This window comes from Artemia sp. Qi Xiang Cuo, chromosome 20 (assembly GCF_049724085.1).
Source record: "Artemia sp. Qi Xiang Cuo chromosome 20, ASM4972408v1, whole genome shotgun sequence".
Classification (NCBI taxonomy): domain Eukaryota; kingdom Metazoa; phylum Arthropoda; class Branchiopoda; order Anostraca; family Artemiidae; genus Artemia; species Artemia sp. Qi Xiang Cuo.
In genome coordinates this window covers 9,696,100-9,713,819 of record NC_142813.1, presented here as the reverse complement: position 1 = coordinate 9,713,819, position 17,720 = coordinate 9,696,100, and the positions used below count along the sequence as shown (strand labels likewise).

At 37.2% G+C, this 17,720-nt stretch overlaps 1 protein-coding gene across 1 annotated transcript in view; it reads right to left on the bottom strand.

The window, feature by feature from the left end:
• Positions 1-4,610: 4,610 nt before the first annotated feature.
• Positions 4,611-17,720, bottom strand: part of LOC148939853 (tetratricopeptide repeat protein 21A-like) — a 274,902-nt gene continuing 261,792 nt past the window's right edge. Inside the window, exons 20-21 of the mRNA XM_089105983.1 lie at positions 13,316-13,457; positions 4,611-4,793 (exon numbers count right to left, since the gene is read on the bottom strand). Of these exons, the coding sequence (XP_088962109.1) occupies positions 4,648-4,793; positions 13,316-13,457 (288 nt within the window). The 3' untranslated portion in view covers positions 4,611-4,647. The remainder of the gene's footprint in view (positions 4,794-13,315; positions 13,458-17,720) is intronic.

Genomic DNA, 17,720 nt, shown 5'->3' with positions numbered 1-17,720 from the left:
TTTTCTATCTGGAAATAAACTACGCTGAACAAAATAGCTGTCCCAAAATTTTGATTGAAGGTGTTTGGGGGACTGGGGGGCGTGGGGGGGGGGCTAGGTGCCCTCCAATCACTTTCGACTATTAAAAAGGGCACTAGAAATCTCGACTTAATATCGAATGAGCATGTATTGAAGTTTCTACAACAAAGCCTTCTATAAAAACCTTATATACCCCCAGGGTATAACATAAAACCCGTGCCCTGAGGGTTGTGGGGGAGTGTCCTCCTCAAAAATATATTTTATATCTGGGAATCAACTACGCTGAACAAAATGGCCATCTCAAAATTTTGATTGGATGTGTTTGGGGGAATAATGGGCGTGGGGGGGCTAGTTGCCCTCCAATCCCTTTCGACTATTAAAAAGAACACTAGATTTTTGAATTTCCAATCCAATGAGCCTGTTTTGAAGTTTCTATGACAACGCCTTCTACAAAAACCTAATATGCCCCCTGGGTATAACTTAGAACCCTTGCCCTGAGGGTTGTGGGGGAGTATCCTCCTCAAAAATATATTTTCTATCTGGAAATCAACTACGCTGAACGAAATGGCTATCTCAAAATTTTGATTGGATGTGCTTGGGGGAATGATGGGTGTGGGGGGGGCTAGTTGCCCTCCAATCATTTTCGACTATTAAAAAGGGCACTAGAACTCTCGATTTCCAATCTAAGGAGCATGTTTTGAAGTTTCTACGACAACGCCTTCTATAAAAACCTTATATGCCCCCAGGGCATAACTTAAAACCCTTGCCCTGAGGGTTTTGGGGAAGTGTCCTCCTCATAAATATATATTTTCTATCTGGAAATAAACTACGCTGAACAAAATGGCCATCTCAAAATTTTGATTGGATGTGTTTGGAGGAATAATGGGCGTGGGGGGGGGGCTAGTTGCCCTCCAATCCCTTTCGACTATTAAAGGGAACACTAGATTTTTGAATTTCCAATCCAATGAGCCTTTTTTGAAGTTTCTACGACAACGCCTTCTATAAAAATCTTATATGCCCCAAGGGTATAACTCAAAACCCTTGCCCAGAAGGTTGTGGGGGAGTGTCCTCCTCAAAAATTTATTTTATTTGTGGAAATCAACTACGCTGAACAAAATGGCTATATCAAAATTTTGATTGGATCTCTTTGGGGAAATGAAGGGCGTGGGGGGGGGAGGGGGCTAGTTAAACTCCAATCACTTTCAATTTTTAAAAAGGGCGCTAGCCCTTTAATTTCCAATCGATTGAGCCTGTTTTGAAGTTTCTACGACAACGCCTTCTATAAAAACCTTATATTTCCCCAGGGCATAACTTAAAACCCTTGCCCTGAGGGTTGTGGGGGAGTTCCCTCCTCAAAACTGTATTTTCTATTAAATCAACTATGCTGAACAAAATCTCTATCTCAAAATTTTGATTGGATGTGTTTGGGGAGATGGTGGGCTTGGGGGGGGGGCTAGGGGCCATCAAATTTTTTTCGACTATAAAAAATGGCACGATAACTCTCGATTTTAAATCGAATGATCCCCTTTGGACGCTTTTGCAGTAACCCCTTCCGTATGAATTGCCTCTGGGGAAAAAATTAAATAATAATAAAACATTGGAACCGTATTGCCTTTACTATAGGCAACGCTACAGCGTTGCCTCTGATTTGGAAGATATTTTGGAACATAAAAAGTAGTCAAAGTCTTTATTTGGATGAATCAGCATTTCCACTTCAACCCCTCCCTTACCTTTCCCTCCATCCTACTCCTCTCCGAACAGAGTTTTTCTGTTATTACATACGAATTACCTTACATTACTTTATTTATGTTCGATAATTATATAAAAAATAGTTTTTTTATGGTTGATTGGTGTACTATGTTTTTTACTGCGACTCTGTGATGTAAAGGTCCCAACTTTCTGAGACCATTAAAACCCAAAATTGCTTTGTACCTTCTCGATCCTGACGACCAAAGCAGTACTCGGGATTTACCTGGTATTTTGGAGCCTTAAGAATTTTAAATATTTTCACAATAAGAGGAAACTTGTCACACCATCACTGCCATTATTGCGCTCTTATTTCAAATATTTTCCTCTCAAATAAGAGAGGGTTGAGGACATGGGACCCTCTTTTCCATGATAATCTTAACGAGCTCTTGCAGAAAAATGTAAAAATTTAGACGTTTAAATATAAATTTAAGGCTTCTGCTATTCCCCCTGGGACTATTCGGAGAGGCCATTACATTCTGGTGATTTTAGAAGCTCATATATTCTAGAAGCTCCATTGGGGCCTTTTGATCAATATTCGCGAGATTCGAATCAAACCATTGCACAATGCTGAGGTGGAAGATCCCCCAGGAAAACTTGTTCTTACGTTATGTATTCCACCCATCCCACCTCTGTGCAGGCAAGCACTTAGACAAGAGACTTAAATAGGCTTAAAGGATTTTAGCAGTAAGAGGGGAGCTGGCCATTCCTCAGTACTCATATTGCAGAAATACTGAAAAGAAAATCTTCTAGATGAAGGGAAATTATACGATAAACCGAAGAAACCTGCCATTCCTTCTCCACATTCATCTGAATCCGTCCTGGCGAAGTGGTTTGCATGCTGGGTTGGGAATCTTTTGTTCAAGGGGCACGTGATCTATCCCTGGCGTAGCCAGCCATTTGTTTTCGTACGGGGTTAGTGGCCTGACTCTGTAGGCTCAGCCAGAGTTGACCCAGCTCTAAATGGGTATCTAGAGACATTTGGGGAAGTTAAGCAGGAAGGGTGTACAAAAGCACAGAATGAATCCCATACCCCATTCTTACCACATATTATGTAAGCAATTGGCCTCTTACTTTCCCTACTATGTTGTCCAGCTTAAAATTCAACATATGGACCTGCGTCAGCCAGCAATCATTCCTATCTGAATGTTTTTCTACCAGATGTCTCTTTGTGTTAACGGTCATCTTACATTCTTGACACAACGGGGATTCAGCCCTCCTTATTCGGTGCGTCCTAAGATTCTCAATTTCTAAAGTTACCAGAAATTCTTGAAAAATATTCATATAAATGATCAGTTTTAACAAAATGGGTATCGATACCTTAGTAATTGTGGTACAGGCAATAATGACCCATTGGCCAAATTTAGGAGTTACATCCTCCAATATTGCATCAAAATGCTTTTTAAATAAATTAAATGTGTCCGAGCTCCTCAAGTAATTCACTACATAAATACACAGAAAATATTATTGGTTATAAAAAATAAGTAGAACAACAAGGAAAATTTAATACAAGACAGTGGAACGCAACTTTAAATGAATATTTCGACCCTATATCCAAGGGCCGTCCTCAGCAAAACAAACGAAGAGAATAAAAAACAATCTAAAAGAAACTTACATTAAAATTCAATCATTAAAACTGAAAAGAGTTTTTTTTTAATTTTTTAAAACAGCCCTAATATCATTACTTCAACGGCTGTTTTGAAAAATTAAAAAAAAACTGTTTTCAGTTTTAATGATTGAATTTTAATGTAAGTTTCTTTTATATTGAGTCCTGATTGAAATTTCTTGAAGTAATTATAAGTTTTAGGACATAGTATCTGGATTTAGAATAGAACTTGCCAAAGCTAAATAGATATAAATTTATCAAGTTATCAGTTAACAGCTGTCTTCTAACAGCCCCACATAACATCAATTTTATATTAAGGATGAGCCTTTTCCATGGCAAGCCCAGTGACAGCGTCAAATATTTCCTGATGCTGTACCATTTCACCAACCGGGTGGAAAAAAACTCCAGCAATTGGTGTAAATGTATGACCATTCTACTATATAAGGAGACATGTTAAGAACACAATTCTTACTTCATAATATGCAAAATAATCCTACTTGACATATTTTGCAGTGAAAGAAACTTTATCGTCACTTCTTTCACTGTTGTACAATTTTTTTTAACAAAATTGTGAAAAATAAAAATAGATTTGACTGCATTTATCCGCTTTCAAATAGTCTATATATGAAAGTTAAACACCATCACTGCCATATACAAAAAATATATTAATAGGCAAATATTGATAAGTTAGGTTAAGTTAGGTTAGGTTTGGTTGGGTTAGATTAGCTAGATGGCTCTTGGGTGTTTGTTTTAAAACGATTTTCAAGACTTGGAGAATTGACATAAATATTGAAAAATGTGATTAAAAAACTAGAAACAAAGTGAAAGAAGTGAAGATAAAGGTTCTCCCGCTCGAAAAAATGCTAACTAGAGTTATTTGTCATATTATGATGTAAGAATTGTTTTCGTAACACATCTCCTTATGTAGTGGAATGGTCATACATTTCCACCCAGCAGTTTTCCACAGACAAAACCTAGTACCGATATACTTGTGTCGCAAAACGTAATATCTATGTCCGGCAGCGGCAAACGTAGTAGTAAAATAAGGTAAAAATATACTTCTGGAAAGTTATTGACAAAATTCAATATCATCATCTACCTCCCGTCACAAAAGAATTTCCAGAAAATTTGAAAAATGTAGAAACTAGGTTTTGGCAGAGAACAGCTGAAATATCCTTTAGTACTAAATAAACAATTCCTCGGACTGTCTAAATACGCCTCTTTTAGATGGACTTCTCAGTAAGATTTTAATTTCCATAGAATTAAATAAAGAAGCATTAGCTTCGAATCAAATTTAGAGCTTTTTCGTAAATATCTTTCTGAAGTCTTGGAAAGTTGGGCTGTATTCTCATAAGGTCTTGACAAAGGTTGATAGTCTCCGTGAATCGTCTGGCTTTCAGCAAGCAGTTTGCAAGGTGATAACCTGAAATTTTTATTAAAAAATTATTTTTCTTTTGGGACTAAAAATATTCAGTCCGAAATGAGACATAAAGCTTTTTCTAAAAAAAAAGTCTTTCGCAAGCTTTAATAGAGCCGGATTCACTTTTAAGTCAAGTAAAGACAAAATGAAGAAATAAAGCACAAACAATAGAAAAAAGAGAAAACACAAAATGAGGAATGACAACACAAAAAAAAACACAAACAAACTTTAAAGTCTAGCTAAATAAAATGTGTTGTATATAAAATAAATAGCAAAAACACCAAGAGAAATTTTGAAAAATCGAATACACAAAATGAATTTTCAAAAACGAATATATAAGCTTTACGTAATGTATGTAGCAAGGAGGGGGGGAGATTGAAAAAAAAAGAATATATTCACCTACATAGCATTTGAGATTTGTTCTTTTAAGGTTGAGTTTGAAATGAGGTTGTTTCAAGTACGTCTAAGTTCAACTACATATTGTTTCATATACACATAAAATCTTTGACTAGGCCTATGGGGAGGAAAACTCGAGAAACTAGGCGTAGATTCAACTTAAATAAACTTAATTAGCCAATTAGACTTAATTAGGTTGTGACGAAAATCTAATTTCTTTTCAACCGTTTGTTTTCACTTTACCTTACGATAAAAGTTCCTTCTTTTGGGGGAATATTTGGTTTACTTCTGTAAAGGTAAATTGTAATTTTAGTCATAAAGTCAATCCTATCGCTAAATTTGTAAGGCTGATTAAAAATTCAAAGCTGTAAAGCCAAGTTTCCAATTGGACTTTTTTTTACAAAACTATTCTCGAAATTGTAATTTCGCATTTACGACATAAGTTCTACAATGACTTGACTTCCCAATTTCATAACATGGCTAGTTTAGATTTTTTTTTTTCAAACTGTACTGGTCCAAAGGTATAACGTCTCAAATTGTTTGCCAACTCGTCTTAGGTATTGTCTATTTAGATAACTGTCTTCAAACCGCAATCCGACAACTATGATACAAAGCGGCAACCTACTGAGGATCTACAGAGTCTGTGTACCTACTAAGTCAATTTCTCAGTCTGGGCCTCCCCCAAGCCATTCAGAAAATCACCAGATGGTGGATGAGAGAAAGTTTTGCATATATGTAGGCACCTTCAGGTAGACCCCAGCGCCGCGCCGGCAGATCGACCGAACGCCGTTGACGAGAGGCCTGGTCGAACACCGCCGAAGTGTCGGAACGCCGCCGGCACGCCGCCGCTGGCAGAGGCGGCAGCGTTCGGTCGACTTTAAATTAATTTTGCGGCAATTCTTTATTGCGTCAACCGCAAAGTCGGAGCTTTTCCTTCTCGTGTGGTTTAGTATTTTGATTTTCCTGATTAGAAATCAAGCAGGGCTTGCACTATCCCCAAATTTTTGGGTATTTCCCCGAAAAAAAAATGGTTCCCCAAATCCCCGAAAATCACGCAATCACGGTGCCACCCCTAGCGATTTATCACCAGTGACTTTCTCTGCCAAATATTACTTTGCATACCATAATTCTTCGCTACTCTATTGTTCATTAATTTTCGTCTCTTTTTTTACTTTGCATAAAAACCAGACAGATGCAATATGCAATTGCAAATATTACAATATACACAGTTCTTAATATGTTGACAAAAAGAATATGGTCTTTATGAAATGAGTTTAAATCATTTCGAATGCAGTTTTCCAATCGCTATTTCTTACATCATTCGTAGTCAAGAATTTTATTTTCAAGTTGAATAGAATTAAAGAACGCATTCACTACTATACAGCTTCAGCCTTCAGTTGGATTTTGAAATTGACAGCCGACAGATTGTTTCTACAGCTGAATTGTAAGTTTGCAGATTTTTTTTCTTTTGCTATTTTTATATAAGATTTTCTTAATGTCTAATACTAAATTTTTAAACGCCTGATAGAAAATACAATCTTCTTTCTGAAACATTTTTACTCCCCCCCCCCTTCAAAAAAAAAATTGTATTGAGAAAAAATTTAGCTATAGACTAAGCTATGTACAAGGTTAGGGAATTAAAGATCGAACCGTAAGTTACCCCAAAAATGTGATTCATAAATAAATTGTAAATTATTGCTTATAGGGGGGGGGGGGTAGGGGGCTATCATTTTTAAATGATAATACCTCATTTTTTTAAAGCAGGGACACCAAACAGCTAATAATTTTTTTCATTTAAAGTGGAGACAGAAGAAAATGATATCAAATTCCCTGGAAACCCATTGAAATATTTTGATAGACCCAGGGCCCCCCATTAGGACTTGTTTATTGTCTTCGTTATTTTGCGATTTCTCATAGGCTATTTGCCTAAATTGGCTTTTGTGTGTACTCCCTTTTAATTAGATTCTTTGGATCTTATTGAATGCCACGGCGAGTCTCAATCAGTATTTCAATAATTTGAGGTATATCTGAATAATTTTGACAATTTTGTTGTTTTCTTTGTACCCCTTTATTCATACCCTAAATTTTTTTTCAAGGATCACTAAGGTGCTTAACATTATTTTGCGTGTTTGTTTGAACCATATAGTGACCTAGTTAATTATTAAGTAAATTATTTTTCTAATGAAAGCTGAGACGGTATCCTATCAAGGTGGTTTCCAGAGGGGGGAAGGGGGGATAGGGACGTATTACATTTAAATGATAATATCTCAAAAATTTTTTTATTGAAAGCAGGGATCCCAAAAAGTTAATTTTTTTAATTTAAAGCAGAGACGACATCCTATCAAGGTGGTATCCAGAGGGGAGGGGGGGGGGGTAGTGAGCTATATTATGTAAATGATAATACCTCGATTTTTTTTTAAAGCAGGGGTTCCAATAAGTTAATTATTTTTTTTTATTTAAAGCAGAGATGGCATCCTATCAAGATTGTATCCCGAGGGGGGGGGGATAGGGAGTCATTATATTTCAGTGATAGTACCTTGATTTTTTTTATTGAAAGCAGGGATGCCAAAAAGTTGAAAAGTTGACAAAAATTAACAAGATTTTAGTGAGTTATACTTGATACAGCACTAGCATGCTTTTATTGTCCAATGGGAAAGGGACATATACGTCCAACCCGTTTTTTTCTTATTAATGAAACGGGTTCACTTTGAAAACATTCATTCATAAGTACCAGGCAGATTCACACTAAAACCAATTGGTGTGACGAAAGCAATATCGACATCCCCACCTAACGTCGCGATCGAGTGACAATAGCGCCCTTGGTCCAGTGCCCAAGTTATATTAAAAGGCCAGGTTTCAATTTGGGAGGTTTAAGGAGGAGTCTTTGACAGTTTTATGACATCAGGATACTAGATGTTGCAACATCCTTACGTATCTATAGTGGTTTAAAAAATTCGATCACCCAACAAATGATTACCAAAAATGTTCAAAATATGAAAAATATAACACTTTGAATATTAAAGCAAGTTTTTCAAAGCTTTGAAAAAAAGCAAAAAAGGCTAAATACCCGTAACTCCGTTTTGAAGTCATCTTAAAAAGAAACTCTGGAGATTTACATGGAAATGACTAAAGCAGAGCCTTTGAGCCTGGGTGAATGGGGATCAAAGAGGAGTCTTTGAGTATTTTGACCACAGGTGACTTATTGTTGCGACTTTTTTAAATTTGGTTATTTTTGTGAGCATTTTGGAAATCAAAGCTTAAACTCAATAACTGATACTAAGTGTCCTAACATTTTGCTTGGATTAAAAGTGACGAACTAGGATGAAAATCTCAACATCTTCCTGGAGCTACTTCAGTCTGTTTATTAATTCATTTAATTTCATTTAAAACGAATGAGCTTTTCATTTTTTACCTAAGAAAATAGCTGGCACTTCATTTTTCTTCATACCGAATAAACCATTAAGTGTTTTTTGTTTCATTCTGATTGAAGTGTTCTCATGTGAAGTGTTCATCATGCATTTTTCAATTTGATAAATTTACTCCTTTTAGATTCAGTTTATAATTTGACTGACATTAGGTATTTATCAGTTTATAATTTGGAATGAATCCCCAAAAGAAAAAATGAAGAATATCCAAAAGAGAAGCCAAAAGCAATAAAAAAGCAGCAGTTCAGCCTTAGCCTACATGACATATATTCTATAAAGAAGCCAAAAAAACTTTAAAATGTATTTTTTTTAAGTTGTTATTAAAAACCAATTTTTAATACAAGAAGGCATTTTAGGAATCCAAAAGAGCAAAAAGAACAAAATAATCAGTATCAAAGTCGCCCATTTCAACCGTTTTAAAGGTGACAAAATAGATATAGGCAAAGAGCACTATGAAAAAATTAAGCTTCTAAGTTCAAAGTTATATTCAAAGTTTTTACCCAGATAACTGACGAATTTTATGATGCGGTATTTGAAGTTTTGTATGCAGTAACGCTCGATGAAAAAAGTTACTAATTTTGATCATTATTTATGTTAAGAATACATAGCTAATAGATACTTCAACTGCACGTATTATGCAAGGGTTCTGAAACGACACAGCCATTTCGTTTCTACCAGATTTCTACTTCTCTTGATGAATAACGAAGAAGTCCAGTTTCCAGCCAGCGACTTGTGAATTTTTGGACTCATGAATAGGCTTGAATCTGTTGTAAATTTAAGCTATAATTTGAGAAGGACTGATGAAAACATTAATGTTTGCGGCCAACATTGATCGCGCCGGTGGCGTGCCGCTGACATCATACCGGCAGGGCGCCACCGGCGTCCTACCGGCGGGGCGGCGTGGCGCGCTATTTTTGGCCTCGCCGCCGCCGGTCGTCCCTCATCGGCGCGGCGCCGGGGTCTACCTTTAGGTTAGGGAGATGTAGACCATGGTTGGAACCGGTTCCTGTGTTCTCTTAAATATAAATGTGATTCCGAATTGCGGGAATGAAACAGTTAAGAAAAAAACCAGAGACCGTTCAATGGTCCCTTATCCTTCCCTTTTCTGTATTAATATGTACTATTACTGTATTGTCCTTAATACTCATGGATACGATCTTGTATCAGTACTAAGGGAATGGGAATCCCCTCATGCCTGATAAAAAAGTGCCTAAGGAAAGTCCGAACAGAAATAATTTTTTCATGTTTCTATCCTCCCATCTCATCGCAAGTTCGCCACCACGTATGCAGAAGTGGGGCCTCGTCCACCCTACATCTCATAATTCATGCGATATTTTTACACAATTTTTACAATTTCAAGCAATGTTTTTGTTTTTTTGTATTTTGATAAATCTACCCTCTACAATCTACCCGACTGTTCAATGGCCTGTGTCTACTGAGTCTGTCTACCCGACTGTTCAATGGTCATGTGCTGGGCCCATTGGCGCGTAGTTAAGTCCCAATATAATCAAACCTTAGTCCAGGTATGGATTAAATAGTCAGATAGATGGAAGCTGAGAGTGTGGAGTACTTTCAAAATCGAGGAAAACAGCCTTACGATTGTTCGGTCACGAGTAATTATACAAAACATTTTTGTCATCCAACATCCAACATTTGCAAGGCCCGGATCGATCAAATTCTGTTGAAGAAGTTGAAGCTTTTCATCAACAACTTGAGGCTCTAACCAACGAAGTCCCAAAGAAAAATGGGAGACTTTAACACTATATTGTTGGTGAAACAGTACAGTAAGATCACAATGTCTTAAGAAGGTTCGTGCTCGGAAGAAGGGATACAGGAGGTAAGTGATTAATTGAGTTCTACAGGGACAAAAAAAATGTTTGTTGTCCGCTCCATGTTCAGAAAGATAGCGAAAGGAAAGCAGAAGAAAACAGAAGACATAGAAAACAGATAGTAACAGTATGACTGTATTATGTTTCTATGTGTTTGTCATATTGGCTTAGAAAATGACAATACAAGTCGAGATATCTTATCAAAGGGAGTGAGGTGAATATAATCTAGAAAACAACGATTGACACTAAATAAAATTCTCACTTAAAGGTTGTAATCGTACCTAGTCGATCTTATTACTCACGCTTAATGCCTATGGATTCTAAGTTCGATCCTCTGGAACGTTACAAATAGGGTTTTAATATCCCATGGAAATAGCAAGAATTTTTATTTTGCAATTGGCCAAATACAAAACTTATTCAGGGGTAAAATTGATCTGAATGGCAAAACGTTCTTAGAACGAAAAATCATATCCAACTTTCTTGCACAAGAGAATTGGACCGGATTGGGATATGCGTGCCAAAATATTCTTAGAACGGTGAAGAACTCAGAGGTTCTTAGAAAGAAAATTCATACACAGCTTTCTTGCACAGTAGGATCGGATATGATTGGGATAAGTGAAACAAAAGAGTTCTGATGAAAATTTATCCCCAAATTTCAGTCACCCAATAAAAATTATGTCACCCAATAAAAGTCACACAATAAAAATTATTGGTGACTCACCAATAATAGATAGTCACCAATAAAAATTATATACACCAATACCAAAAGTCACCCAATAAAAATTATGAGATATCCATTTTGTTCAGCATAGTCAAAAATCTAATAAATATGTCTTTGAGGATGACTTAATCCCCCACAGTTCATGGGGGAAGGGCTGGAAGTTATGTACTTTGCAGATTATTTACATATAGTATTGGTTAATGGGAAGTATAAAAACGTTTCAGGAGGGATTTTTTTCTGATGGCGGGGGGGGGGGGACGGAGGAGGGGGTTATGAGGGTGGATCTTTCCATGGAGGATGTTTTCTTGGAGGAAGGGACATTTCTATGAAGGGGGCGCCGGCTTTCCCAGCATTATTTATAAAACGATCAGAAATTAAATAAAAAAAATAGCTTTTTTTCAACTGAAAGTAAGGAGCAACATTAGAACTTAAAACGAACAGAAAGTATTACGTATATGAGGGGGTTTGCCCCCTAGTCAATACCTCTCCTTTTTCGCTAAAGTTTTTCTTAGTACTTTCAAAAGAGCTATCAATTCTAATTAACCGGCCTTTGTGATTCAGGGGTTTGTGATTCTAACAAAATTCGAACTTTAGCGTAAAGAGCAAGGTGTCGACTAGGGGGCAAACTCCCTAATATGCATAATAAAGCATAGGAATAAAGAAGTTCGTTACGTAAGTTAATTCGCAAGTTGCGTCAGAACAAAATTTCGAGAAAGCCATTTAGCCAAAAAAGTAAAATTAATATGCAAATTTCGTTTTAATTATTCATGCACGGTGAGCCAAAATCATAGCTGTAGTAAGTCAAAAACGTTTAGAAATCAAATTAAAAAAAAAGTTTTTTAACTGAAAATAACAAACAACATTAAAACTTAAAACGGAAAGAAATTATTCCGTATATGAAAGGGGCTGTCCTCCTCCATACCTCACTCTTTACGCTAAAGTTTGAATCTGTCACACAACTTTATTATTTAAAACAATAAAAAGCTTTAGCGTAAAGAGCGAGGTATTGAGGAGGGGACAGCCCCTTTCATATACGGAATAATTTCTGTTCGTTTTAAGTTTTAATGTCGCTCCTTACTTTCAGTTAAAAAAAACTTGTTTTTTTTTATTTAATAACAATAAAAATGGATAATACTATATTAGTGAAGGAAAAATTAATCATATGGAAACCAAATTTTTTTTACAAGTTCTTTTGAAGGTGCCAAGGGAGTGGCACTCTCGAGCCGAATCAGGAAGGGTGTTCCATATCAAAAGACACGCAACGAAAGTATTAAAGGATTATTTGTGTTTGTGTCTCTGAAGTGCCCTGACTGGTAACATGTTTAGTTATTTTGTTATCATTTTCTTTTTTAATATTCTTTGTATAGATAGTATATATCTTTTGTATGAAATTTGCTCGCATTAATCAGACATCCGTCAGATTCATCTACTAAATCTGCTATGTCGTAAAATTCACACTTCTGAGGTAATTGGGAAAAACCGTTTGTTACGCTGTTGTCGAAGGAGGATCAACGAGGTCTTCAAGAATATGAGGTCCTAAAAATTACTGAATATCCTTCCCTGCTTATCCTTCCTTTGAATTCAGCTCAGAAAACTCTTTTTTGGCAATTGTTTCAGAAGAATGAAAATGACAGACACAACCTTTGGGTGAAACAGTGACGATGAAATTACTGTATTGTGTTTGGTGTTTTTCCTTGGTACTGGACAATCGTATTTCGGAAAGTCCTCATTCAAGGTCGGGGGCGATGGTGTCTCTATAATTTTTAAGAAACAGTGTTTCTGTTTTCAAACCAGTTACTTTCAAAAGCAAAATAGCTAATAAATTAATACGAGAATAAGTTTAATAGAAAGTTTAATAAGGCCTCCTAAGTTTAATAGACACATTCATTAAAAGTAGAGAGAAATAGGTGTATTTTAAAATAAAAACCCATTTCTTCTAAATTTATACTTTCTCAGTGACTTTATTATCAATCAAACTTTTTTCAGAGGGAAGGGGAGGGTGGAGATATAAACCTACATATTTCAAGTAGGATCACCATATTAAAGGGGAATTAAAAATAACGAAGAAAAAACTATAAACCAGTTTTGAAGAAACTGGACGGTTATTGAATACCCTTTAAAATTAAAAAAAACAAAACAAAAAAATCATCCTACCAACAGAAAGGCTGGTGCATTTCGATCTTTTCCACGCAGCTTCATAAGATTTGGCAGCCTCTGAGAAGGAATGCTCTCGCTCAGCGATCGACCCCAAGAGTTCTAATGCTCTAAGGGAAGAGGCATTGTACTTCAAGACACGCTAGAAGTGGGAGAAGTTAAATGACATAAATGTAAAATAATTTATTGCCCCCTAAGGTCGAACTTAGGTCTATTGATACCTGAAACCCACCATTTTCTAAGGTTTTTCTTGTGATTACTTCTTACTTAGGAGGTTTGTAAGGCAGTGTCACATTTTTTTTCACTGCTGCCCACGTGAGCCGTGAAAATAAATAAACAATTTTAACACGTCAAATTCAGCAATTCTTTTCGTATGTATAAACTTAAAAATTAACTAACTGTTGATTCCGAAAGTCATATGCACCTTCAAAGGAAAGCTAACTTTTCTTATGCTGTTTGGAAGGGACCTAATTTGCTATGGGACAAGCGGGAGACAAAGCCTCCCCAAACCTTAGTTTTTCCCCCGGCTGAAATTTAGAGTCTTCTAAAATCTTAGCCCCAACCCCCAGCAGCGGGGATGATATTATTATCATTAAATTATATCGTGAAAAATAACTCAGAAAAAAAATTGATAAAAAGCTGTATGATTTCATTTTTATTTTTTGCTCTGTCATTTTCATTTGACTTGGAAAAATCGGCTCCAAACTTATCCCTCCCACCATGATTTTGACGAAATTATGCCCCTGATGTTTATTGTCAAACGTTTTGTTATTTCCTTTTTAATTTTTTTCTTGTTTATTTTTATTTGACCTGGAAAAATCGGCCCCAAATTTGCCCATATCACCATGATTTTGACGAAATTATGCCCCTGCTGTTTGTTATCCTACGTTTTATCTTTTGCTGATTTTGCTATGTTCTGCTGATTTTTCACCCACATTTTTTCTTCTTACATTTGGCGCCCTCTACCACCTAAAAGTGCATGATTGTTTTTCATAAGAAGTTATATCGTTTCATTTTTATTTTCACTTGGTCATTTCATTTGAAAAAATCGGCCCCAACTTTGCCCCACCCATCATAATTTTGACGAAATTATGCCCCTGCTGTTTGTTGTCCAACGTTATATCATATGTTCTGCACATTTTTCTTCCACATTTATTCTTCTTAAATTTCGCATCCACTACCACTGCATAATTGCATATAGAAGTCTCTTCATAAAAAGCTGTATCATCTCGTTTTTTATTTTTTGCTTGGTCATTTTCATATGACTTGAAAAAATCGGCCCCAACCTTGCCCCTCCCACCATAATTTTGACAAAATGACGCCCCTGCTGTTTGTTTTGATACATTTTATCGTATGTTTTGCTGATTTTTCAACCACATTTCTTCATCTTATATTTGGCACCCACTACCTCCTAAAACTCCATTATTGTTTTTCATAAGAGGTTATATCATTTCATTTTTCCATTTTCACTTCGTCATTTTCATTTGACTTGGAAAAATCGGCCCCTACTTTGCCCCTTCCTCCATGATCATAGGCAGCGCGACAGCGCTGCCTAAGTAAAGAACGATGTGGGCACAATATATTTTTTTTTTCCTCCATATCCGGGCACTTCGTATCGAAGGATTTGTTGAAGAAACTTCGAAAAGGGCTCATTCGACTGGAAATTGGTTTGGGGGAATGGTTGTGTTTGGGGGAATGGTGGGCGTGAGAGGGGGTTAGTTACCCTCCAATCACTTTCAGCTATTAAAAAAGGGCACTAGCCCTCTCAATTTCCAATTGAATGAACCCTTTTTGGAGTTTTTACGACAACTCTATCATTAAATATCTTATATGCCCCAGGGCATAATTTACAACCTTTGCCCTGGGGACTCTGGGGGGTTTGTCATCCTTAAATACATAATTTCCAGAACTTTCAACTGCGTTGAACAAAATGGCTATCTCTAAACTTTGATTGAATGTGTTTGGGGAAATGGAGGGTGTAAGAGGGGGGTTAATTACTCTCCACTCACTCTCGACTATTAAAAAGGGCAATTTCAATTTCCAATCAAAGGAGCCCCTTTTAAAATTTCTACAACAACTTTCTATATAAACGACATTTGCTGTTACAGTTTACGGTACGCTGGCGCTAAACTTTTTTTTTCATTTAATTTCTTATCTTTTTTCAAATGATGCCGGTGAAACTGGCTCATCTTCCATGATAGATTCCATTCCCTTACAGAAAACTCCTCCGTGGGAAGTTCCTCACAGTTAAAATTACACCCCTCCTTTCCCGTAAAAGTCCCCTAGAACATATCCATACATAAAATGGGTCGCAAAATAGAAAGTATGACAATGAAAAGAATCTTGTATATGAATCCTGGCACATTCTCTCCCGTTTAAAATTTCCTCTGGAAAGTTCACCCCCAGAAACCTCCCTCCCAACGGAAAATCCATATAGCAAAAACTCATTTAAAAAAACTCCAAATGGCAAATTCATATAAAGAAAAGATCATATAACAAAAAATCCGGGGTCGAAACAAATCCCCAGGCCCGGGGCAGGCGTTGCAAGTTATGTCCTGGGGGCATATATGGTTCTTATAGAAGGTACGCTCGTATAAACTTAAGAGTGGGCTCCTTTTATTGGAAATTGAAAGTTCTAGTTCACTTTTAAAGAGTCAAAAAAGACCGATGGTCAGCTAGCTTCCCATGCCCTTTTTTCCCCAAAAATATCCGATAAAAATTTTGAGAAAGCAATTTTGTTAAAAATAGTTCAAATATAAGATAATAAAAACCCCGGAGTCTACACAAACCCACAGAGCTCGGGGTCAAGTGTTTTAAGTTATACCCCAAGGGCAAATAGGGTTTTTATGTAAGGGGAGGTCATGTAAACTTCAGAAGTCGCTCATTTGATAGGAAATTGAACGATCTAGTTACCTTTTTATAAGTCAAAAGGGATCGAAAGGAATCAACCCCCCTCCCCACCCACACACACACACTCTTTTCCACAAATGCATCGATCCAAATTATGAGATTGCCAGTTTGTTTGAAATAGTCCACCGATAAGATAAAAAAAAATATTGGAATCAGTATAACCCCTCTCCCCTAGAGCCCCGGGGAAGGGTTGTAACTTATACCCTGGGGACATATAAAGTTTTTATGGAAGATAGCCATTTTTGAGGCTATCTTCCAAGGTTTTATGAAGATAGCCATTGTGTTCAACATAGTTTAAAGATCAAATAAAAAACACTCAGAGGTTAACACAGCCCCCAAGAGCCCGGGGGAAGTGTTGTAATTTTGCCCCTGGGGCAGATAAGGTTTTATGTAAGGGGATGTCGTATAAACATCAGAGGTGACTCATTTGATTGGAAATTGAAATTTCTATTTACCCTTTTAAGAGTCATCAAAAGTTATCGGCGGGCATATACCACCCATCCTCTTTTCCCCAAATGCATGCGATCAAAATTTCGAGATAGCCATTTTGTTTGAAATATTCCAATGATCTGATGACAAAACTTTGGAGTCAACATAGCCCCCTCCCCCCCCAAAAAAAAAAGCCAAGGAGAAAGGTTTTAACCTATGCCCCGGGATATATAAAGTTTTTACCGAAAATTTGGTCGTACAAACTTTGGAGAGGACTCAAATGATTATAAATTGAAAGTTCTAGGTCCCTTTTTAAGAGTACAAAAATGATCCATTGGCAATTAGCCTCTCCCCACCAACCCCAAGGCCATAAGGCTCCAATTTGGTTTCTCCAGAGACACTTCATATGCAAGGGGTGGTGTTCACTTTGGAGGAGGCTCATTCAATTGAAAATAATAATTTTAATGTCTTTTTTAAGAGTCAAACGTGATTGGAGGGCATGAAGCCTTCTTCCCCCTTTCGACTCCCTCTTTTCCCTAAATGACTTGACTGACTTACTTGACTTGAGGCTCCTGCCGAGGGTTTGGCGTAGAGAACGATGAGACTAGGCACCTCCAGGTTGACCTATCACTTGCCAGGATCGCAGCTTCTTCCACCGGGATGTGGGCTTGGGTGAGGAATTCATCGGCTTTGTCTTTCCACCTAGTGTGTGGGCGTCCTCTGGGTCGTTTCCATCCGTATAGGGTAAAGTCGAAGTCAAATGTGACCCGTGCTGGGGCATCGCGTGGCATGCGAAGGAGGTGGCCGTACCACCGAACAGTCCGCTGGGCGAGTTGCGTTGAGAAAGGAGTTTGAGCCGTACGTGATAGGAGAGTCTGGTTGCTAACGAGATCAGTCCAGTGAAGTCTTTCGATTCTTCGGAGATGTTTCGTCTGAGCGACATCGACAGCGCTGAGGATAGATTTGGCAGCTGGCCACGTCTCCGCTCCATACAGCAGGACGGTTCTGACTGACGCATTGTAGATGCGCATTTTGGTAAATCGGCTTATGTTTGGCTTTCGCCAGA